The following is a 27,405-nucleotide window of genomic DNA, read 5'->3' as shown; positions in this document are numbered from 1 at the left end:
GCTCGAGAGGTCCGACCAGTGTTCTTCATCGAGGACCGAGAGGTCCGGCCAATGTCCTTCAACTAGGACCAAGAGGTTCGACTAAGAATTTTATGTCCCACCGAGAAATCTAGATTAGGACCGAGGAGTCTCGCACCCGACCGAGAACTCCTAAACCCACGACTAAGTGTTCCGACCGAGAATTCTAGCCCATGACCGAGAGTGATTAGCACAAAGACCGAGGCTTTTTATCCAGGATCGACAGGTTTGACCGAGGATCCTAAGCCCCAACCGAGTGACTTATGACCTAAGACCGAAGGCCCTTAACCTTTGACTGATAAAATGAACCCAGGACCTAGGAGACTGGTCCTAAGGACTGTTTGGTTCCCTTTTCAAAATTCTAAAATTATTTTTGTAATTTTGGAACAACAAACCATTTTATAAAAATACTAGAAAATTAGAAAATGATTTCAAAATATTTTTGGGATATTTACACAAAAATATATTTTGACAAAGGCCTATTTAGGATTTATTTTTAAACCCTAATACCTTTTAAACTTATGTTCTTCAAGTACTTTCCTCCATATGTTATTATTAGCAACACATACCTGCATTTAAAAAATTATTTTTACAATTTTTTAAATAACTTCCAAACCTTATGCATGCTTAGGACTAGTAGAATAATTGGTTAAAATAAAAAATTATACAACCGATTAACAAAAACCAAATTTATAAATAGAGACCATTTTTAAAACGGGTACGGAGGATGAAGCGCGAAAGCCTTTTTACGAGTATCACCAAACTATGAACTAAAAGAAACTCTGGGCAATACGTTTGTATATCTATGCCATTTTTATTAAATTTTAAAAATAAATTGACGACTCTGTTTCAAATAAATAATCTTTTAAATTAATTATTGCTAATTAATTTAAATAATGAATTTTCTAAAAAATCTAATTGTAATTTGATTACTACAAATCCCCGAATTATTTAAAAATAAACCTTAAATTAATTATTTTTAATTAATTTTAAACGTTGTCAAGGATTATTTAAAAATATTTAAAAATAATATTTTATTAAAAAAAGATTCTTAACACACAAACCGATGTTGAAATTCTCAAACATCGAGCTTTCCACGGAAAACGAAAGGAGGTTTTTTTTCCAGAGGTTATAGTTTTCTAGCAATTCTGATGGAGATTAAATGTTTAACTCGAAAACATAAACTTGACTTTTTCAACGTTTGTTTCACGTTTTCAACTTAATAGACTTACATTGAAAGGTACAACACTTTAGAGACGCATATGTTTTATCCTACTAAATGCCTTTATATGTAAATGGTACATCACCCTCATCTTACTTGGACAGAAGTACACAACTGTGATTGGTACTTCTACATCTATGTGTAAAGATTGTCAATGAGGAATGACAACTTGTTACAAAATGAGTGATGCTGCGAGAGGAAAAACTAGAATGTGAGGATTGACCCCACCCTTTAGTGATGAGCTGTCCGATAGGATGTCGGAATTGTGGAGGTGGGGGAAAATTCCCAATTGAGTTGATATTCCTTGGTTTATGGCGATGGTTTTATCCCCTCCACTATCGACGAATGATAATCTCTTATAATTCTCCTTAAAATAAAAAACCTGGATACTATCACCAAGCCGATTGTTTTTCGTGCCCAAACAACCAAAACCTCGTCACTACAACCTTATGTGACTACTATATATGTATTATGTGTATGTGTAACCCCGATAATCCCGTAGCTTAGCACGTGTTAGTGGACAAGTGATAATACGGGCTCGGGGTGGCTCGAGGTTTGATGGTTTCAACCTTTATTTGTGTGCCATGTATCTTTCAAGATATAAAATTATTTTTAAAATATTTTGATAGTCCCTAAAATCTTTTAAAATTAATTATGTAAAAAATAATAATTTTATTCAAATTTTAATAATTTGGAGATTTGTTGTAATCAAATGACAATTTAATTTTTTTTATGAAATCTGATTTAAATTCATTAAACATAATTAATTTAAGAAAATATTATTTATTTAAAGACAGATTCAATAATTAATTTCAGAAGAATAAATAAAAAGATGTACTTGTACAAACGTATTTTGCACTAGCGTTTCGTTTGGTTCGATGTTTAGTGATACTCAGGAAAGGATTTTCGCGCTTCATTCTCTATACCCGTTTTAAAAATTGTCTCTACTTATAAAGTTGTATTTTTAAAATCGGTTGTATAATTTTTGAGTTTTAAACAATAATTCTTCTGATCCTAGTCATACTTACAAGTTTAAGATTATTTAAAGTATTGAAACATCAATATTAAAATTCTGGTACCTATTGCATATGATAACTAAGGTTAAAATACCTGAAGAATATCAGTCATTTTTAAAAGCATTAGGTTTAAAAATAAACACTAAACAAACCCTTATTGAAATATCTTTGTGGAAATATCCCAAAATATTTAAAAGACATTTTCTAATTTTTTAGAATTTTTAGAAAATGATTTGAAGTCCCAAAATTACAAAAATAATTTTAGATTTTGAGAAATGGAAACAAACAAACCTTAGGACTAGAGTCCTAAGGCTTGGGTCCGATATTATCGGTCGGGGTCGGGAGACCCTCGGTCTAGGCTCAAGAGCTCTTGGTCTAAGTGTCAGAGTCTCTAGGGATGGAAATGGGTTCCCTACCAGTCGGGTAATGAAGTATCCATCCCCGAACCCGACTTTAATTATACTTCCTGATCCCAATCCCGAACCTAATGGTATCTATACTTCTACCCCATCCCCGATTTATCGGGTACCCGATCCCCGACGGGTACCCCATTACCTGATTAAACAACTTATAAAGTTATAAAAATTAAAGAAAAAAAACATAACTTTAATAATTATAAAATTAGTAATATAAAAATGTTAAAAATACAAATAAAACCATTACTTACCTACATATTTATTTTGTAGATATTGAGAAAAATAAACGAGAGTAGAGAAAAAATAGAATATAATTGGAAAAAAGTTAGAGAATGAATACGAAGAATGATGAGAGATAATAAATATTTTGTTAATAAAATAAAGTTAGAGTTAAAGATTTATGTAGAGAAATATATTTTTGGGGAATATAATAAATTTAAAGTTAGTGTGTAGTGTATTTATGATGATGTTTGGAATGGAGTGTGGATAAAACCAAATTAAATGATGTATATTTAATGATCTTTGTAATTATGATGAATATTGAAAAGTCACACATTAAACTAATAAAAAAAGTTAATATTAATATAGTGGGGCATACGGGTACCCATTGTCATTCCTAGGAGGCTCTCGGTTGAGGTTCTAAGTACTCTCAGTCGAGGTTCTAAGGACTCTCGGTCCTTAGCTGATCTTACCGGTCTAGGTGAAAATCCTATTGGTCCTGGACTAGCATGGGGAAAGTTTTCTCAGTCAAGGTGCTAAAGCTTCTCAGTCCTTAACTGATCTTACATAGGTGTAAAAACCTATCGGTCCTATACTAGCACGGGGCTAAGTTTCTCGGTCGAGGTGTATGAACCTCTTGATTCAGGGAAAGCTCTAGTCTAAGTTCCTCGGTTATAGAATTAGGAGCTCTCGGTCCCGAGTCTGGGATTCTCGATCCTAGGGTTAGACTTGTCAATCTTGAGTTTTGGGAGTCTCAGTCATAGGTTTTTGGATTTCTCGACTGTGAGTCATGTGAGTCTAAGTTCCAGGTCAGACCTCTCGGTCCTAGGTCCAAATTTTATTAGTCCTAGGTCGGACCTCTTAGTCCGAGGTGAGAATCCCTAGTCAGATTCCTCGCTCCTAACTCAAGATTATCGGTCATAGCTCTCGGTCTTGACTCAAGAACACTGGTCCTAGGTCTTAGTCCTAACTCAAGAACACCGGTCCTAGGTGTCAATCCTAGCTCATTTTTATCGGTCCTTGGTCTTGGTCCGAACCGAGGATCCTCGGTCAGATCTCTCGGTCCTAGGCTAACGAGCCTCGGTCCTCAAAAACACAGGATTAATTTTTAAAATTCATTTTTTAGCTCTGATTCTTTTATCTAAGAGCTTGGGTAGCTTCACAATGCTCTCAGGAACATGTTGATCATCATCTCAAGGTATGTATTGACTTGGATGATGATCAATTTGTACAAAACAATTTGTGATTAAAAAATTGGGTTTTTGATTTTAAGACTGTTTTGAAGTGAAAAGAGCTATCTAATAGCTTCCTTATAACAAATATACTTGATTGGTATAAAAACAAGAACACTAATTATTCGTTTTGAACAGTTCAAGAAATCTAAATTTTCATTTTATTTTGAAAATTTTGATTTTGATCAAACATTATCCAAATAGTTGTCCAACACCATTATAATCATGTTGGGAAGCTTTCGAGGATGTGATTCGATCGAATTAACCCAAAAAAACAAACTAGTTATTTTGATTTCTGAAATTCAAGTGTGGGTTTTTTTTATTTAGATCGATTGATTAATTCTATCTTATACAATTAGTTTATAAATCATCTAGGGATGAATTCTCAACCATAAAATATCATAAATAGTGAGCATACAATCTTATGCAATTTGAAATATAAAAATTTCAAATTCAAACTGTAAATGAATTATAGGTTTTTTGAAACCTTACCAAGGATTGCAGAATATTCCTTGATCCTTAGGGGAAATTTCTAGATGCACAAATCAAAGATTGAAGGCCTTAAACAAAAAATTTGAAAAATCCAAAGATTTGAAGCTTTAATAGAGGATTTCAATATTATTCGATTTTAGGATTCTATGTTGGTAGGTTGGCTTCTAAATGACTTGAGGAAGGTATTTATACTACTCCTAGGTCAGTTGCAAAAGCCTAGTGGCCTAAATTTTGACTGTTGTTGGTTTGTAGTCACCGGAATAGGCCGTGACGATGGTGATTATTCTGGTCTTTGAATCATTCAAAACCATCGATCAATGACTGAGTTCCAAAAAGAGAAGATTAACACTGATCTTCGTTCTTATCTTCGCGGCATCGCGATAAAGAAGAAGACCAAAGCCAGAAACGACGTCATTTCATGCCTGTTATGGCATTCCATCTACGTTTTGTCCACCGCCGTTGGCGTTTGGGCATTTTCGGCTAACGGGGTTTATGTCCCGTTAGTGGATTCAGTGCTCCTCGGAGCGCGCTTCCTTTTACTACAGCGGGCTATGCGGAGCGCTCTAGCACGTTGGATTGGATTCGAGCGTTCATCCTTTGGACGCGGTTCCTACTACATCGAATTCGTCAGTTTTCGACTACGTCCAATTATATATATTTTTTTAAATTAAACCTTAAGGTTTATTTCAAATTGATTTTTCTTTCACCCTTTTGTTTTAATTTTGATCTTTTTAAATATACAAAATATGAAAATAAATATGGTAAATATTTTACCAATTTTATTTTATTTATTTATTTATTTATTTATTTTATTTTTAGTTTATAACTAAATAATTATCTTTAGATGAAATGTATACAAAAATTCATCAAAATTATTTATTTTTGTCCTTTAATTTGTTTAAAATTATTTTGAGACATTATTGGTACAACATTTATCTTAAATAATTTTATTCTTTATTTTGGCCTTAACTTTTAATTAAGTTGATTAATTATCATAATAAATAATTATAATTAATAGTTTAATTATGTTTTTGGCCATGGGGTTAATTATTTTGATCATATTTATTTAAAAATAATTGAAAATAATTATTTTAATATTATAAATTGAAGTGTAGATTTTTAGTGCTTAAAGAGTGCCCTCGAATCAAGTTTGAATACAACAAACTGGTTTTTAAAAATGTTGATTCAAGTCTGACATCTAACATTAAATTATCTTGTCCAATTTATAATGAGGGAGTTAAGAAGGATGGAACATGTAGCGTGTTAGAGTTGGAGTGACATTCTGATGCTGTGAGCAGTAGTTGTCGAGGTGCTTCCAAGCGTTTCTTTAGAAAATCCTTTCCTTGGTGTCTTGTCCTAACAAGGATGATTATTGAAAAAACTATTTTACAGAACTTGACAAAGCATTGAGAAAATCCATAGGGTAAGGGTAATCATAGATATTAAAACATCAATTCTTGTATGTCATGAATATCAACATATTATTCATGTTTTAGTTATATACAAATGGCTGAAGAGTTAAGGTTATGGGAGATGCAGGGAACATGAAAGCTTTAGTAACGTTTCATGTGGGTCACTAACAAGTAACTTCTTAGAATGATCACAAACATATAATCATGAGACTTATTAACAGATAAGTCTTAGTTATGAAGTTAACAAATTTTCCTATAGGTCTTGTTATCGTGTGATCATGTATATATGATCATTGTATCATCAATTTTTATAGCGAAAGTTAACAAACTTTTGTGAAGATCACTCATAGGCGAGGTTGAGAATGATCATGTATAAATGATCATGGTGCTATCAACATATAGGCACTTAGTGTCGAGAATTGGAAATAGAACATCATTGGAGTACCTATCGGAAGATATGTTTTTGAACGAGACCGGAACAAAATAGTATTAGAGAACAGAAGCTTCATTATAGTACCTATCATGAGATATGATTTCAAATAGGACTTTTTGAAATTACTTATACAAAGATAGCATTTGAACAGGATTATATAAAAATAATCGTTGTGCTTGTCGACAAACAAGGCTTGAAAACCTATCTAGAGATAGGGTTGGGAATACCTATGATAGAGTTTTTGTTTGAGTACCTATCAAGAGATAGGGTTTGTTTGAATATGCAATCAGGATATGGGATTTGGTTACCTATAAAGTGATAGGGCTTTGTTCAAGGACCTAAGGTTTTTATTCGAGGACCTATCGAGTGATAGGGTTTAGAGTTTGAACGGGATCATCTACGAATGATCGTTGTGCTTGTTAACAAACAAGGCTTGATGCTTATTAAGAGAGATGGAATTTCGAGATACCCGTTTAAATGACATGGTTTAATTACCTATCGAGTGATATGATTTTGATCGGGATTATGTACGAATAATCGTTGTGCTTGTTGAAAAACAAGGCTTAATGCTTTTATGACTTGGGAGATGTACCTGTTTGGATGATAGAGTTTTGGTGATTGGATCATATACGTATGATCTCATGGATTGTTTAGGGACAAGTATTAAAGGATCTATCAAAAGATAGAGCTGGATTGGTAATGCTTTAATTGCATTGATGTTGCAGGAGGGAATACCTATCGAGCGATAGGGTTTACTGGCGGAATCATGTACGAATGATATCTCGACCTATCAACATATAGGGTTTAATGGATAAACCAAATACAATTGATATCTCGACCTAATGACAAATATGGTTTATTGATGAAATCGTGTACGAACGATTAACACACCTATCAAAATATAGAGTTTTTAACGAAAACATATACAAATAATGTCTCGACCTATCGATAAATAGGGTTTATCTACGGAATTGTATACGAACGATTTCTTGCACCTATCAACATATAGGGTTTTTGACGGAATCATATAAAAATGATGTCTCAACCCATCGATAAATAGGGTTTGTAGATGGAATCATGTATGAACGATTAGGGCACCTATCAATATATATGATTTACTAGCGGAATCGTGTATGAACGATTTGTGCACCTATCAACAAATATGATTTACTAGCTGAATCGTGTACAAGCGATTTTGCACACCTATCAACAGATAAGGTTTGAGAAACCTAACTATAATGAGGATTTTTAGTGGAATCATATAAAAATGATATATCGCACCTATCAACAGATAGAGTTTTGGAGACCTAATTATAATTAGGGTTTAGACGGGATTGTGTACAAACAATCTTACGTACCTATGAACATATAGGGTTTAGATACCTCACTACAATTAGGGTTTAAATGGGATTGTGTACGAACAATCTCACATACCTATCAACATATCAGATTTAAATACCTAACTATAATTATGGTTTAAACGGGATTGTGTATGAACAATTTTACGCACCTATCAATAGATAGAGTTTGGATACCTAAGTACAATTAGGATTTTTTACGGAATCGTATAAAAACGATCTATCACACCTATCAACAACTAGAGTTTTGGATACCTAACTACAACTAAGTTTTAAACAAGATTGTATACAAATAATCTCACGTACCTATAAACAAATAGTGTTTAGATATCTAACTATAATTAGGATTTAAACGGGATTATGTACGAATAATCTCACGTACCTATCAATAGATAGGGTTTGGATACCTAAGTACAATGAGAATATTTAGCGGTATCGTATAAAAACGATCTATCACACCTATCAATAGATAGGGTTTTGGATAACTAACCACAAATAGGTTTTAAATGGAATTGTGTACAAACAATATTACATACCTATCAACAGATAAGGTTTAGATACTTAACTACAATTAGAGTTTAAACAGGATTGTGTATGAACAATCTCACGTACCTATCAACATATAGAGTTACAATTAGAGTTTTTTAGCGGAATCGTATAAAAACGATCTATCACACCTATCAATAGAAAGAATTTTGGATACCTAACTATAACTAGGTTTTAAGCGGGAATATGTACGAACAATCTCACGTACCTATTAACAAATAAGGTTTATGAGACTCAATTTTTTCTTCTTTTTATTTTGTAGTATCGGTCGTGGCTCAATGCCTTTTAAGGGAATATTTGAAAAGAATCTTTGTTTTCCTTTATTTTCAAATATGTCCTTCACATCTATTTGAACTAAGTGGGTTCGAGTCCAATTTTCCCAAAAGATAAATACTCATTTAAACACCCACACTTTAGTACGTTTAACCTCCCCTCCATTAGAATGATGTGTAGAATGAGATATATTTTTGGGGGAAAAAACGACTTAGCGTCATTTCATTAAAAATTCCCAAAAACAGGAAAGAAAACTACGAGTTTAAGAGATTATTCTAGACAGACCTAGAATGATTTTGAAGTCGTAACATTCTGATTAAAAGCTAAAAAGCTAAAAACATAAATGAATTATCTAATTACAATGCTTTCAATTCTTGTGAGTTTAAAAAACGGTATATTCCAGTTCCTACAGATATTCCAGTTCTGCTCTGTGCTTGGAATTCTTCTCCACATTCCCGCGAGGGCGCTACAATTCGATACAATATCTTTCCACAACTCTTGAACGCTCTTGCGGGTTCTGCCATATACCCTTACATTCCGTTCTTGCTAAATATTATACACCACTGCTCAAAAGCCACACTTGAATACGCTTGTTGCAAATCTATTTCCTTTAGCTTTGAGTAGTGTCGCTTCTTTGATTTCATTCCATTTGCTCGGGAAACTGATCAGCTACAGGCTTTTATAGAATCTTTCCCAAAGCTCCGAAGCAATTCGCCTTCGATTGATATTAAGAATGAATCAATCGTCTTCGATTGGAGTTAAAGATGAAATCAATCTACTTCGATTGAAGTTAAAAATGGGATCAATTACCTTCGAATGGAGTTTAGATAAAATCAATTCCCTTCTATTGATGTTAAAGTTGAAAATCTCCTTAGATTGAAGTTAAAAATGGGATCAATCGCCTTCAATTGAAATTAAAAAATGGGATCAATCGCCTTCGATTGGAGTTAAAAATGGGATCAATCGCCTTCGATTGAATTTAAAAGATGGGATCAATATCCTTCGATTGAAGTTAAAAATGGGATCAATCGTCATCGATTGAAGTTAAAAAATGGGATCAATCGCCTTCGATTGGACTTTAGATTAAATCAATCGCCTTCAATTAATGTTTAGATGAAATCATCTCTGATTAAAGCTTAGGGTGAAACTCATCTCTGATTGAAGCTTAAAATGAAACCAATCGTGTTTGATTGAAATTAAGAATAAACTAATTGTCTTTGATTAAAGTTTAAGATGAAACCAATCGCCTTCGATTAAAGTTAAAAAATGGGATCAATTGCCTTCGAGTGGAGTTAAAATGGGATCAATTGCCTTTGATTGATGTTAAAAGATGGGATTAATCTCATTCGATTAAAGTTAAAAATGAGATCAATCGAGAAGTTAAAAATGGGATCAATCGCCTTCGATTGAAGTTTAAATGAAATCAATCGTCTTCGATTGAAGTTTATATGAAATCGATAGCCTTCAATTAGAATTAGGTTTTTGGTCATTTTTTAAAGTTTTCAAGATTGCCTCATGTCATATGAAACATTTTTAGAAATTGGTTTCGTACATCCTCCTTTAGAATCTGTCTCGGGGAGACCACGTGCAACTAGAGTTGTTTGAGGTTGACGCTATTGCTTGAGGAACTTGTCTTTCGCTGAGATGTTTCTCCTTGAGTTCTTTGAGGGATTTGCTTGATCAAACTTCATTATTATGCTTAATCTTTCAATAATGCACAAAGAGGTGTAGTCTCGCGTCTCAGACCTAGAGGTCATGCGCTTTAGATTCTAAGTCATTTGGGCTCTTCTTTTATACTCATGATACATTTGATAAAATTGATACATTCTTGTTCTTGCTTGGCAAATCAGACGAGAGTCTAGTTAAACAACAAATGATGATTTCAACATCTTAACATTTGTGAGTATTTTCTTTTCGGCCTTTTTTGATGATGACCAGAGTATATCTAATATATTCAAATACTTTGTTTTTGCTTAGAAAGTTAGACAAGAGTCTAAATGAACAACAATATTGTATTTCATATCTTAACCAACACAGTCTTACTTGATTGTTTTTTCTTTGAGGTCTTAGACTCTTGCGCTTGACCTCTGTCCGAGATGAGACATAGCCTATGTTGACAACATGGTTACGAGTTTGGGAATTGTCTATTATGAGCTCCCTCTTAAACGTCAGAAGTTTAAGATTTTGTCGGGCTCGAGGTAGATTCATTTGGGAAGCTCCTTACTCGGATCCCACCAATCACATCGACTCGTAAGGAGACATCTGTTGGGGAGAAGCATCTTTTCTCGCAACCCTACTTATTTATTGTGCTCATTCATCGCTTTTCTTGACACTAGAAATGTTTGAAGGGTCTAACTCATTTTATCTTCCAAAAATGGATCTAGTATCGATATAGAGGTTGATTGTTTTGGGTAGATTTGTACTCCAGGGTTCTTGTTGGCTTGAAAGTCCGAACTACTTGAAAAGAGGAGTGGTAAAGTAGGATACCGTTGATCTAGTCAACATAATACAATCACTAGTTGTTTATTCATACAGTAGATCATCTGATTGATCTTGTACCAAGACATCAGATCCTTGATAGGAGTGTTGTCATCAATCGTCCCTCATGTATTGACTAGTTCGGGATCCCTCTTTTGAAAGTTCGAGCTCAATATCATAGTGGTAGGAACCGAGGGAAGAGTTTTTTTTTTTATATTTTCGAGGAGCCACATGCATAAGACCATGGGTGATCCTTGTAAAGACATCATGCCTTGAAAAAACTCATTGAGACTTATAAGTGTCTTCACTAGAACTAGTCCTGACATATCGTGATGTACTCCTCGTAGGGTGTGGGCTACTTCAGATACGTTGTATGAAGGCTTACCCAACTACTAAATAGACGTTCTAAACATTTGGGACGACGCCATCTCTAATCACAAGGTCATGCCACTTTTGAAAGTCGACGAGATTGCCTTTGAGTATCATGTCAATATCGATCTTAGCGTAACCGAGTTCTTCTAGCATGACATTCCTTAAGGATATAATTCCGCAAAAGGCTTTAAAACTAACAGAGATTTCGGTCTGAGAATCATTATTGCTTGGAATTTCTCGATAGTCGGACATATTTGCCTATCGCCCAAGTGAAACTTTCCGATGATATGACTCCACCTCCTATGCATCTCGATCATGAAGTTGACATGTGCTCATGTCTCTCAAAGTCAAAGGATGTTGTTCAAGTCATAGATGTTATAATAGAGTATTCCTTCCTCGAATATTTCTCATCATTCTAGCGTTTAGCATTATCATTATACTCTATATAATTGAAAACACAAAGACAAGGACTAGTTAAGTTAGACTTTTCTCTTTTTATGTTTGTTTTTATTTTCATTATTATTATTTTTCTAATTTAGCTTTTTAGTATAATTTTATGTTATAATATTTTATGATTTATATAAATGGATATAATGTACTTATGAGTGCCTATTTAAAAATATATGCATACACGTATTTACATATATATTTACATATATAGTAGTCACATAACGAATAAAATAGTTTTCGACGCGATTTTGTTGCTTGGGCACGACAAATCAATATAGCAAGTTGAAATGGCGTAGGAATTTTTTTATCTATGCCTTTCATGGCTCTTAAGGGAGGAATTCTTCTAACAAGGATGATCTGAAGGCCATCTTTGTAAAGAGTGCTCACAATTGGACTCAAATATTAAATAACAATAATATAACAACAATTCCTAAATCTTGATCATGAAATTTAAAGAAAATCAGCAAAATTCTCTGAATATATATCTTTCATTTTTTTTAAATGAAACTGAAGGTGCTTTTAGGGGCTCTAATTATTTTATTCAATTAGTATAACATTATGCATCTTTTAAAACATTTCCCCTTAAAAGCAATAAACTCAAGAATACAAATTTACAAATTAAATTATTTTAGGTCGATTTAAGTATTTTTAATTTAATATGAATTTGGGAATTTTATTAATAAAATAATGTTCTAATATACTTTAATTAACAATATACAAAATTAATTTAACAATCAAAACATCATGCATACATTAAAAATAAAGAATGACCAAACATCATGCATACATTAAAAATAAAGAATGACCAATCTTCCTTTTATTAAAAATAAAATGTGATAGGATTCTGCTAGGGTCTAAAATCAAGGCTTCGATCCTAGAATAAATTCCAGCAACCTTTCTCGGCACCCGGTCTCGGTCCTAGTGTGCACATGGGCCAGATTTCTGTTTTGTTGTATTAATATTTTGTTTTGCTTTCCTTTTCTATTTTACAAACCGAATTCTGTTATATTTCTAGTATTTGTTGTAACCGAATATTCTGGGGCAAGACATCACCTATATAAGGATGGTCTTTCTTCCCCAAGGACCCATGAATGGAATAATGAAGATATAAACTCCGACCCTATTCATCTATTATTATTTACTATGGACTGTTTGGTATAGACCAACAGTATTTCTCTTCGCACCCTTGATTCTTCTATCCCTCCCCCCAAATTCTCTATCGAAAACCTTCCGCTGCCCTTTGATTGTAGAATTTCTACCGGTCTTATAGATCAAGAACTTGATTCTTGAACCCAAAACACACCTTACGAAACAAGTCGTAACATTCTTGGTATCAGAGCAAGACGATTCTCAAATGAAAGAAACCCGATAGCAGCAAAGATGGATGATCTTAAGACCCTACTCGAAGGGCTGACCCAACAATATGCCTCCATTAATGCTGCCCTGCAACAACAGTTGACCGAACAGGCTGCCTTGCACAATGTCTTTCAGCAAAATATGGACAGAAGGTATGCTACTGGAAAAACCTTGACAGCCATTGAAAAATGTGCGTTAAATAATGGCCAAGATCCCCACACCCGACCCCATGTTATTGTTTCTTACCACCTTCCTAACTCGGCTCACAAATGTTAATATTCCTGATTTTGATGGGACTGATTTGGAGGGCTGGCTCTTATTTGCCGAGCAAATCTTTAGGGAGAGTAAGACGAATGATGCCACCAAAATAGACATTGTACGCACTCACGTCTCAAAAGAGGCAAGAACGTGGCATGGATCATATTTGCAGAATCGCAACCAAAAGGTAGCCTTGACGTGGGATGCATTCAAGAGCGATCTCTTGCTGAGATTCGGTTGCAGGCCCTTGTACAACGCCAAGCCGCCGTTGTTGTCCAAACCATGCATTGTTAACACGGTCTGGCCGAGCACAAACCGGACGACCGATCCCAAGGAAGACCGACGCTACACTTGCAATGATAATTGGGAGCCCAATCATAGGTGCACATCCAGATTGTTCATGGCCCCGGCTAATCATCAAGAATTCCAAGAACGCGTTCAAGAACCCGTCCAAGAATAAGATTTTTATGACCCACCTTTGGTTCTTGAGACAAGGGACGAACGTGTCATTATCTTGCACACTTTCTTGGTCCAGCAAGGTGCCCCTCGGTCGCGGGTCAACATAATACAAGGCAACCACCTAGAAAAGGCCTTTAAAAATCATAATGTTGCTGCCACGGTACAAATAATCAGCAAGAACAAATGCCAAAGTGTTTCACTTGTTTTGGAAGACGCTCCTGAAAATTTCCAAAAAATAATCAAAGGGCTCACCTAGCAACCCAACAATCGAACATTAGCCAGGAAGGTAGTCAGAAGACATGGCTATGTTGTTGGGCATGTGTTGCTGGTCTGGATAGAGGACTGGGCTTGGTTGTTTGAAGACATTCTAGAGTATGTCCGGAAGAAAAATGGCCCTTTTGTTGCACCTGACGTGTTGGGCCGAAGGAAGGACTGGTCGTGGAGCATGAAGACCGAAGGCTTCTAAGAAATGCGGTCCTAAGACTCCGACACTTGCTGGACTTGCTGAAGTCCGACCGATTTTTTGAAATATTGAGCATGCGCATTAGAGGCTCGACAGACTCGGCAGACCACGGTTTTTTTCGTCGAGGGCGACGAATTTTGAAGGGGGAGATAATGCTAGGGTCTAAAATCAATGCCTCGGTCCTAGAATAAATTCCAGTAACCTTTCTCGGCACCCGGTCTCGGTCCTTGTGTGCATATGGGCCAGATTTCTATTTTGTTGTATTAATATTTTGTTTTGCTTTCCTTTTCTATTTTACAAACCGAATTCTGTTATATTTCTAGTATTTGTTGTAACCGAATATTCTGGGGCAAGACATCAACTATATAAGGCTGGTCTTTCTTCCCAAGGACCCATGAATGGAATAATGAAGATATGAACTTCGACCCTATTCATCTATTATTATTTACTATGGACTGTTTGGTATAGACCAACAGTATTTCTCTTCGCACCCTTGATTCTTCTATCCCTCCCCCCCCAAATTCTCTATCGAAAACCTTCCGCTGCCCTTTGATTGTAGAATTTTCACCGGTCTTATAGATCAAGAACTTGATTCTTGAACCCAAAACACACCTTACGAAACAAGTCGTAACAGATTCCTTATAGAGATTATGCATATCGTTATCGAGCTAGCCACCAATTTTCAAGAAAAATAGTTTATTTAAAGGACCAATGAGAGAAGCTTGATTCATTTGATTTGTAAAATCGTAAATGGAGATTGGGGAGGTTTGTGTGGCTATCATTTTTATCGAGTGTATGGTAGAGTATTTATAAGATGTTGATAGAAAATAGGCCAAAAACCTAGTCGTTCACACGAAATTGCAGTTTTACTCATTTTTGACCCATTTATTCCTTGATGGCGAATTATGGAGTGTTGATTTGTTGAATGTGTTGTCAAATTTAAATTCTACACTATCATATGTTTCCACGTCACTTGACCGCATCGAATTTAGAGTTAAAGCGAGTGATAAAAACATATTTGAAGAAATAAAAGATCTCCCAACCCGGTTGACCAAGTCTTCTGGTTGAATAGATCTCAACACACACTAGAATTTAAGAGTTTTTTCGGTTGTTAGTTCACATAACATTTAATGCATATGAGATTATATCTCTTCGTTAGTTTATCAGTTAACATGCTGCCATCATATCATGTTATTTGATAGATTTCAACACTTATATGTTTATTAAGCTTGGAGAACATATAATCAATATTTTATATTCTCGTCTTCAACTTCAAATTGTTCAAATCCTTTTTATTTTGAGTTTACAAAAGTATATTATAATATAAGATAATATATTTATTAAATATTATCACAATATTATAAATTGTAATAATATCATTATATATTATACTAGTTTTATAAAAATATAATGTTAGGTCTAAATATCATAAATAAATTATGTAAATCAATATATATCAATTAATTAAATCAATATATATCAATCAATTAATTAATTAATTGTGTCATTCAATAAGTTTCTCTAGTATAGGGTTTCTTGTGCATTTATAAGCGTCACTAGAATTTTTCTCTCGATTGCGGTTTATCTGTGATCATCTCTCAGGGTTTCTTCAATTACTTTGTTTCTGCCATTATGGAGAAGGGGAAGAACATAAATAATAAACTTAAAGAAATTAGGGATTTTGTGCTGGAAGGAATTAAGGAAGCAATAGTCAAAGAAATTGAAAGAATTGTTAAAAAAGTTATCAAAGAATAGCAGGATACCAACACAAGTAATCAATCTGTTCCAACTACTGTTGGGAAAATTCCTATTGAAATAATGCAGGAAAGTCTAACATATTACAATTTAACTGAACATCCTCTATCTTCAAGACTAGAATCTGTTGAAAAAAGAAGAATATGAAGAAATTATTCTATGATCAGTTTCTATAATGAAGGAGTTGATGAAGACTCTCAAATTTAATTCATATACTATTAGGAGCAACTCGACATGAAAACTAATGAAGTCTAGCAGAGCAATAATGCAAAAAAGTCATAAGATCATGTATATAAAGGGAAAATATACTTGTGCAATACACAGACAAAAGTGGAGGTACTAAATTCTCCATTTGAATTTAAATTGTCTAGAAAACTGTATAAAGGAATGGGAAAATGTAATTATGAGAAACTACATAGGGAAAAACAGAGTATCCTTCCCAATTAATAAAGATGCACTGTTGAAACAATGGAAAGGAAAAGGACTGGAGAAGATTTCAGCAAATGTTCATTATTTATATTTCCTTAAATTCAAGAATGAATCTAATCTAAAGGAAATTCTAGAAAATGGGCATACATATATAGGATTCAACTATATGAAGTTAGAAAAATGGTCCGAAGACTTGAACCTATTGAGTAAGCCAAAAGAAACTGCACAGATATGGTTCAAGCTCTGGAATATACCTGCACATATGTACAATTCTGAAGCCCTTATTCATTTTGCAGGGTTATTGGGTATATCATTATACATGGACTCAATTACTGACGGAGGAGAGTATCTATCATTTGCTAGAATTCGCATTGAGGTGTATCCTAGAAGCACACTACCTGAAAAGTATGACAATAGTAGACATAAAAAGAAAACCTACTGTCATGGAAATCACTTATGAGTGGAGGTCAGATAGATGCTCTTTCTGCAATATCTTCCAACATTCAAGCTCAAAATGTGATTTGGCTAAGAAAGAAGATCAAAAAATTCATAAAGGTCAAAAAGTAAAGATGCAGGAAAACAAAATTAGGGTGCCTATTTTCAAAGAGCAAAATGTGGTAAAAAACATTAAACAGAAGATAAAGAAAATGTGTACAAGAAGAAAGTAGTATGAAGAAGGAGGTGGAACCTCAACCTAATCATGTTGAAGAGATAATTGAGGATTCTCAATCAAATCAAGTTAAAGTAGTTGCTAATGAAAGCAAAGAGGAAAATACTCAGGCTAATCAAGATGAAGAAGAGAATTCTAAGGTTGATATGGAGGAACCAAAGTTGTTGAGGATTCCAAAGCTGAAGCTGGAGGAAATAAAGATAAAGATCTCGAAATTCAAGTTCAGAACAACAAGGTGAAGAGCCCGGAAATCCTGAACAATAATTTTTTATATCAAATCAGAACGGGTTCATATAAAGAAAGAAATCAAAATGAGAATAGACAATATTCATAAAATCTCTTCAATTCATACCCTTTCATTGCAAGAGGAAAGGGAAGGGGAAGGGGAAAGGATTAATAAGGGGAAGAGGAAGACAACTTGTTAAAACATAAGGTTAGTATGGAAATAAAAATTCTGATTGGGATAATTAGAATTTGATACAATTTATAATCTTTGTTTGAAATCTCCATTTCTTGTATGTTTAATTACTACTAATCATATTCTTTTAATCATAACTAAATTTTGTCTATCTTTGATTCTTGATTCTATCTTTGATTCTTGATTCTTCCACTTTTAAGATTTTAATGAAATGTTTTTTAATATATATATATATATATATAAATATTTTTTTTTTATTATATTCTAATTAATCTAATAATGAAACTAATATAATAATATTATTATAATATTTTATAAATATTTTATATTATATTGTTATCCCAATCAAACAGGATCCGCCTATCTCGAAAATAATATTTTATTTATTTATTTTTATTTTTTACGGTTAAAATTTGATAATACCTTCTAATGTTTTAATTTTTTTTAATATAATTCACTTTTTATTTATATAATTATTAAAAAAATAGTAAAACTTACTTTTATTCGATCGTTTTATTCAAAAAATTATCGTTATTTTTTTTTGGCTCATCATAAATTTATTTCAAGCACATCCTAACTCTAAATCTCTAAATGATTAATTCCTCCTTACAATCAAATAATATAGTATGTATATACTTTTATTTAATAAAATTTAATATATATTCAGAAAAATAGGAAAATTAATTCATAACCGAGAATGACAAATTATATAATGGAACTCTAGGGAAAAACCTTTTTCTTGAACCCCGGTCACGTTTTGCTACCTTCTTGGTTGCGTAAGCTAGCCTTAATCTGGAGAAGAAGATGAAGAATATATATGTCGTTTTCTTTTTTATTTATGTTTTGTTTCAAACTGGCCATTTATTTTTCTAATGTTAACTTATTTCCCAAATATTTCATTTGCCCATTAATTGTCCCAAATCCAAATTTGACCAGCTTTCTGCAATGGGTATTAATATTTTTGTTTCGGTAAACGTATGGAAACAGTTTATAAACATAATAAACGTACTAAAATTACAGCATAAAGTTGTTTCCAAAATAGATAAATTTGTGAATTATTGTTCTTAGGGCTTAGGGTTCATGATTTAGGGTTTATGGTTTTTGTCCCGAAATGGCCATTTCGAAACCTGAAATAAGCGTTTAGGGACATTTTGAAAACTTTTACTCTCCTACCCACCTGTCATGTCATGTCACGTTGATTCGTGAATGAGACGGAATTTGTCCAAACTTTTTATATATTATATATATTGAAATTTTATATTATTATAAATTAATAAATATAAAACTTTTTAAAATATAAATAAATATATATTTAATTGTGTTTAATAGCATTAATTAAGAAATTGAGACGAGATCCGTCAAATCGGAACGAGGACACAAATATAATTACGCCTCATCGAAAAACTATAAAAAAAAGGCATTTCAGATAGGAATCCACGAGAAAAATTATAACGATAAATCTTAAACATGAATTAGTGTGCTTACCATTTAGATATGAGTAAAATTTATATAATTAATCATTACAATCCTTTGTTCAGTTAAAAAAAATCATAATTTAGAAGTCTTATGTCTTCAATATTTCGAAGTGTATTGGTGCACGTTTTGAATTTCTTCTCAAATAGTTGCCTCAATTAATTTTTCTCAAATTCTTTTAAAGGAAACATTTCATATTTTTCATTTCACAGACATTAATATTTTATTACTATATTATTATAATTATATTTTATACTAACATTACGAGTAGGGTATGTCGGTACAGTATACCTTAATTTTTCATTCATACATTATATCTTACCAAAAGTTCAGTATAAAAAAATTCATACATTACCTTACCTTGATTTCGGTATACCTTAGTATGGTAACTATATTATAACTTTCATACCTACAAAACTTAATAACTTAAAAAAAATAAATCAATTTAATATAGTTATTACATAAACATTACAAAAATTAAAAGTAAAAATATTTATTATAAATAAAATATTCTTTTTAAATCTAATATTTTTAAAAACTAGCCAATGTTAAAAAATTAAATTTAGTTACAAAATTAAAATTATCAAAAATAAACATAAATATAGTTTTAAGTTAGACCATGGATATAAGAGACGGAGATTCAGAATGATCTTCAATCGTATTTGTAATTTTTTTTTTTTTATAAATTGATAATACAATTCATGTTAGAATAACAATAATAAATAGTTAATTTAGACTTAATTAATAAATATTTAACCCTCTTTTTAATTTATTCATTTTTATTAAACAATTCAAGTTCTCACAGTTATGATCTTTTCATAAGTTGAATTTATCTCTTTTTATAGCCAAGCATTTTAACACACCAAAACCTCCACCATTTTAAGACTCAAATTACTTTTAAAAATATCATATATCTTTTTATCTTAGCTAAAAGTAGACTTACTAGTAACGGTTGAGGATGAGATTACAAAAATATCCTGACAATAATTAAAATAATTATGTATTTAGCTTTACTCATTTCCATCATTCGAAGAGACTTAATGTTTGGTTGTATCTTTTTACAATCTTATCATGTAGATATGACATATATTGGACAATATTATATAATTAGATTTTTATTAGATTTTTAAAAACTATATTTTTATAATTAAATATATATTAAATTTATTTATTTCCTTATAAGTATATATAATATATATATTTTAATTTATATTTCGGTATTTCAGTATATCTCGATATATCAAAAATTTTAAAATATCATATCTTTACCGTACAAATAATTTCAGTATCGGTACCATACCTTACCATTTTTTCGATTACCTTAAAAATCAATATTTTCGATATATTGCGGTTCGATATTTTTGATATACCTATAATTTCGGTAAATTTTCACACCTTAATTACGAGTAATCTCTCATTATATCTCTATTAAATATATATTTTTAAAATTATATTTTATTTTAACTAACAATATAAGAATACTAATCTCAAATTTTGTTATATACATAAATTATAATATCTTTATTAATTCTATTAAATGTGCATAATTTTAGCCTAGCCTATACGTAGGATGAGTCAATGCGGGTTAGCTTATTTTTTTTATTTATACCTTATTCTTTATCGAAAGTTTCTGCATACAAAAATTCATCTTTTTACCTTACATTTATTTCGGTATATCTTGATTTCAGTATACCTTAATTTCGATACAATATATGTATTATATTAATTTCAGTATACCTTTCATACCTAAAAATATATTAATTTACACAAAAACAACCCTATTTAATATAGTTATAACATAATAGTTATAGAAAACTAAAATTTAAAAATATATATCATAAAATAAAATATTCTTTTTAAAATTCAATATTTTTAAAAACTAACAAATTTTAAAAATTAAATTTAGCTACGAAATTAGAGTTTACAAGAATAAACATAAGTATAGTTTTCAAGTTAGACTAAAGTGGAGACGAGAGATGGAGATTCAGATAACAGCCTTCAATTACATTTGTATGTAAACAAATTGATTATAAAATTCATTTTAAATAATAATAATAATAAATATTACATAATTTAGACTTAATTAATAAAAACAATTCTCATTCTCTTCAATTTGTTCATTTTCCTTGAAAAGTTCAAGTTTACTATTTGTACAATCTTTTTATTAGTTGAATTATTCTTATTTTAGTGAATCATTTGTGCACACTAATAACTTCCTCCATTTTTAGACTTAAATTGCTCCTAAAATGAATCACTATCCTTTTATCCAAATTGAAAATATACTCACTAGCGACCGCTGATGACGAGAATATAAACTATTATTGACAATAATTGAAAAGATTGGGTACCTAGTTTCACTTCATTTCCGCCACTCCAAGAAATTGAAAGTTTAATTGGATTTTTTTTAATCTTATCGACTAGGTAGAGACCAAAATGACATATATTAAATAATATTACAATATAATTATATTTTTATTTAATTTTCAAAAAATTATATTTTTATAATTAAATCTATTTATTTTCTTATATATATATATATATATATATTAATTTATATATATTATTTCTATATTTCTGTATATTCCGATATATCATAATTTTTAAAATATCATATCCTTACATAGTGTTTGGTATGTGGTATTAGTTATATAAATATAAGTTTTAAATTATAGAAAGGTATTAGAAGGACATATTATATAAGTTATTATATTTTGTTGGAAATATAATATATATAAATTATATAGGTTTTATTATTTTGTATTTGGTTGGTGGTATAAAAAAGTAATAATCGTAAAAGATTATTTTATATTTATATTTAGATATAGATATAAATATAAATATAAATATAAATATAAATATAGATAAATATCTATATAAATATAGATATATAGATATAAATATCTATATAAATATAGATATACATATAGATTATAGATATAGATATGTTTTACTTTCTCACTTTCTTTGATTTTTGTTTAATATATATATATATATATATATATATATATATATATATATATATATATATATATATATATATATATATATATATATATGTTTTTTACATTGAGTTATACTATCTCAAATATAAATAATTTATTCTTTAAAGATTGATCACTTAAAGATTGATCACATTTTAAGAGTACTATTTGAATTTATTTGAATTTATGTTGTTTATCTAATTTATATTAGGAAAATGGATTAAAATAAGTTTTTATTTTGGTTAATTTCAGGTATATTTACAAGACTGAAAACTTGTTGAAGAAGTATAATGAAAAACAAAAAATTAACCTTGGGCTTCATTTTTATCTTATTTTCTCTAATATCAGGTTGGTTAATTGTTATATATTTCTTCAAAACTCTAAAATTTTCAATAAATTGAAAAAAATATGCTAGTTTTTATTATTTAAAAATGCTTAACTATAACATATATACTTGTAGGGCGATCAATTGATGTTGATGATACTCTATATGATTATAAATTCCCATCGGAGGTAAGATTTCTCTATTCAGATTTTAGGAGTAAAATTTATTTACATTGGTCCTGTACAAATGATTTATTGTAATTTTATTTTAAAATAGATAACTTATTAAACAAATTATTGTATTTAAATATGGAAAACCTTAGCAAGTTTCGGATTTATTCAAATGAAAAATGATTTATAATGTTTAAGTCTATGTCTATAATTGGTTATTATTAATTTTATTTTCCAGTGTCTTGCAAAACCTCTAAAACCACAATATAGAGGTGGGATTGCAACAAACCCAGAACTGGATCGTGGTTTAGAAGGTTGGAACGGCTTTGGAGATTCTAAAATCGAATGCAGAGAATCCGATGACCACAACAACAAATTCATTGTAGCACATGAAAGAGTCCATGTTTTTCATAGTCCTTCACAAGCATTCTTTTTAGAAAAGGATAAAATCTACACCTTTTCTGGTATTAGTTAATTGGTGTTATACATCCCTTTTTTCAAAACCAAAATTCAAAATTCATAATGTTGCAACTTTAATTTGAATTTGAAAACAATTACCCAATCAAATCATGATAATATAATTGTGTTTTGGCATGGAATTAACATAATACTTCTAATGAGAATTGTCTTTGTTTTTAAAATGCAGCCTGGCTACAAGTAAGCAATGGGAATGAAAGCATATTTGCCATATTTAAATCACAATCTGCATTGCATAAAGCTGGTATTGTAGTGGCACATTCAGGGTGTTGGTCTATGCTTAAAGGCGGTATATCTGTTCATAAATCCGAGCGATTTGAACTATATTTTGAGGTAATAAACATGTTTTAGCGAATTTATGAATTCGATAATTTGTTGAGCTGGTGGGGTGTGTATTTGAATTTTTGTTCTTCTTTTTTTGTGATTTTTTTATCATTATGATTATGTAATGTATAAACTAACCTAATCATTTCTTTTATTATACATTAATTCCATTTAGCAATGTTTTTTAAATTTTATTATTTCATTAATATCATATACAATGAACTCATTTTAAATATATATTTTAAAGAAACTCCAAACATATCAATATCAAAACTCACTTATAATCATTTTCAAGCTAATTATGATTTTTTTTTTTAAATTGTTTTTTTTTTTAAGTTAAGCAATTATATATGGATCCTTTGTTTTGGTCAAATTCTTTCTCTAATCTTATACAAACTCAAACAAGAATTAATAAATTTATGTTCAATCAATATTTGTTAAGATTTTAACGATTGTAAACTTGTGCAGAGTAATAATACAAATATTGAGATATGGGTAGATAACATCTCGTTACAACCATTTACTTTACAACAATGGAGATCTCACATTGATCAAAGTGTTGAGAAGGTATTTATTCCACTAATTTCTCAAAAATAATTGTGACACTAAATCAAGTTCTAACAATTGACAATTATGATAGGTTCGTAAAAGCCATGTAAAATTGCAGTTGGTAGATGTTAATGGAAAACCTTTGGTGAATACACCCTTTAAGATAAGCCAAAGAAGTAACGGTTTCCAATTCGGATGCGCCTCAAATAGTAACATCCTATCAAACCTTGGTTATCAGAATTGGTTTACCTCTAGTCGATTCATAGTAACCACGTTTGAGAATGAGATGAAATGGTATAGCACAGAAGCGAAAAGAGGGGTAGAGGATTACTCGGTTGCTGATGGCATGCTCAAATGGGCCAAGGACCATAGTATCTCGGTACGTGGTCACAATATCCTATGGGATGATCCCAAGTACCAAGTTGGGTGGCTCAATTCCCTATCGAACAATGATTTCCAGCAAGCCGTCGATAGAAGGATAAACTCAATTGTGAGTAGATATGCGGGTCAACTGATTGCATGGGATGTCGTGAACGAGAACCTACACTTCAATTATTTTGAGAGTAGGCTTGGAAGTAATGTCAATTTTTATAGCATGACAAGTGAAAAGGACTCTAGGACAACATTGTTCTTGAATGATTATAATACAATTGAAGAGCCAAGTGATATGGTTAGCTCACCAGATAAATACATACAAAAGATTAATCAGATAAAGGCTACAGGATATAATGGGCCATTAGGGATTGGGCTTGAGGGTCATTTTAATACACCAAATTTAGCTTACATGAGAGCGTCTATTGATAAACTTGCCACTACAGGATTACCCATTTGGCTCACAGAAGTGGATGTTGGTGGCTCTGGACCTATTCAGGTAAAATCTATTATTATATTTTTAATGTGAAAGTGTGTTATTTTGTTAATTAAATATTATGATTTTTGAGTGGAGAACAGGCAACATATTTAGATCAAGTATTAAGAGAAGGGCATGGACACCCTGCGGTCCAAGGAATAGTGTTATGGGCGGCATGGTCGCCAAAGGGATGCAATAGGATGTGTTTGACCGACAATAATTTCAAAAATCTTCCAACAGGAGATGTCGTAGACAAGTTTCTCAGTGAGTCAAGGCTCATAGAGGACCTTTCTGTTATGACAGATGACATGGGTTATTTTGAGACAAAACTTTTTCACGGAGATTATACTTTGAGAATTAATTTTTCAAGTTTGAGAGTAAATCAGTTCGAAGGAGCTAAGGAATTTGGTTTTCAAGTAACAAATGTGTTGGATATAACCCAGCCAGTTCAAGTTATTACTATTTGATACCAATTGTAGACAATGAAAATCCAATAATATCTACAATAAAACACCTGCGACCTATTTTGATAGTATGGATCTTCTATTATAACGTACAAGTATTAATTGATTTCTTTTCATTATAACAAAAAAAAAAATACATGAATTTGGATGTCTTTCTCTTATTGACTGATATATGTATACATTGTCACATTTTAAAAACAATACTAAAAATAAGGAAATTTAGAGAGTCACATAGATACACGGGAGATTAATCAAATGGTACAAGGAGGGTAAACACGAACAAGACTGGTTGTAAACCATCCCAAATCATTGTCGAGTGATACATAGGGAAGATCTACAAAAGATTTTTTTTTCAACAAAGATGTGAATTAGGTTAGATTGACTTTCTGTTGCTACACAAAAAGGTAGAAATATTCATCTATCAGTATATTGTAGAAAAGGTAAATCCTTGATCATCCTTAAGAGAAGATACTTTATAATTAGCTTTAGACAACGACTTTCCTTTCCATGACCCGAATGGAAAGTGGATGCTCCGAATCTCGGAATGGAACCATGCTTCGAATGGAAAGTGGATGCTCTGGATCTCCATATGTTGTTATAAGAAAGAATATGACCGAACAAAAGACAAAGAAAAGAAAGAATAATAAACAAAAAAGAAGGTGTTACACCAAACACGAGTGATTCTTTCTCGTAAGAAGTGAATGCAACGAAAAAACATAGAAATAACGAATAATGAAACAATTCATATATTGACAGATTTTTGAATGAGAAATACATTTGTGGTGTTTATCATTTTTAAGAAATTTTTTTAGGTAGGAAAGTTCCTCATTCCAATCCTTACCCGCAAGATGGATAATCGTTTGCTCAACCAAAATGAAAACCTAGTATTTCATGGTTCAGAAATGTTACAATTATTTTTTTTGTAGCGTCAACCATGCTCCCTCATTTAGTCGAAGTTCTCTAAGAGAAATGGATCAAATCTTTAGTTGTAGTTTATATACGTTCATTACGCCCTCACCCGCAAGGAGATGGATTTAGCTAACATTACCGAAATGGGCGTTAACCCACATCCAATTTCCAAAAAATAATCATTGTTTCGACCTTTCTATTTTTTGAATGGAATATTTCTAAAATTTCCATGAACATCTCGTTGCAATTTATTCCCCATTCAATGGCATCAGTTTTGTCATATGCTCGTAGCGTAATGTCACGTCCCATTTGTATGGGGTGCAAACACCAAACCACGAGGTACATTTCCAGAACATTCCAGGATGCAAGTCTATGCATTCTGTGCTCAAGGGGCTTGTGCACAGATACGAGGGACCGTGTGGGGAATGTTTCAAGGAAGAGGTTGAAGAGTATCAGACCAAGGTCGAACCGAGGACGACCACGACTAAGGTGGGGGAGTATGTCACGGCCCATTAGAGTCACGACCCAAACCTGGGGATGTCGAGGCTCAGTAAAGTCTTGGCCTGATAGTGCACTAATCTTCTTAGCCCAAGGGGAGGCCCAATTGCCTACGTGGGCCCAGTGGATCTTCTAATCAAGGAAGAGATTGGAAGATATTCTAATTAAGGAAGGGATTGGAAGATATATTCTAATCAAGGAAGGGATTAGAATATATATTATAATTAAGGAAGAGATTACAAGAGATATTCTAAATTAGGTAGGGATATTCTTGCTATAGAACGAATATCCTAAATTAGTGTAATTAAATTGTAATTAGACGTAATTTCTAATTTAATACGTGTAAGTCCTATAAATACCCTGAAGGTATTCCATTGTAATTATCAAGCATTCTTTCAATACATTCTTATTCTCAAGCTTGTTTCTCTCTCTAAACTCCGTTGTTTTCTTCTTGCATCGTTTAGAAAGGCTTTCTAAGCTAGAATCAGGGTCAATTTAGCTTAGTGCCGCACGGGTCGAATTTTAGCCCGTGACAAGTGGTATCAGAGCAAGGTTGTACTTCCGCATTCAAGTTGCAAGAAATGGACTCACGTACCACCGTCACTAAGGTTCCGACCGGCCAACATAAGGACAAGGGATC

The 27,405-nt window shown here is 31.8% G+C and overlaps 1 protein-coding gene across 1 annotated transcript; it reads left to right on the top strand.

The window, feature by feature from the left end:
* Nucleotides 1-4,932: 4,932 nt before the first annotated feature.
* On the top strand, nt 4,933-25,361 carry LOC124924418 (endo-1,4-beta-xylanase 5-like). The gene is made up of 6 exons (XM_047464461.1): nt 4,933-5,241; nt 22,933-23,158; nt 23,341-23,504; nt 23,964-24,062; nt 24,136-24,915; nt 24,996-25,361. The coding sequence occupies exons 1-6, from the start codon at nt 4,933-4,935 to the stop codon at nt 25,359-25,361; spliced, it is 1,944 nt and encodes a 647-aa protein (XP_047320417.1).
* The last annotated feature ends 2,044 nt before the right edge of the window (nt 25,362-27,405 follow it).

Source organism: Impatiens glandulifera, chromosome 2, assembly GCF_907164915.1.
Source record: "Impatiens glandulifera chromosome 2, dImpGla2.1, whole genome shotgun sequence".
In the NCBI taxonomy this organism is placed as follows: Eukaryota; Viridiplantae; Streptophyta; class Magnoliopsida; order Ericales; family Balsaminaceae; genus Impatiens; species Impatiens glandulifera.
This window is presented reverse-complemented; position numbering and strand designations above follow the sequence as displayed.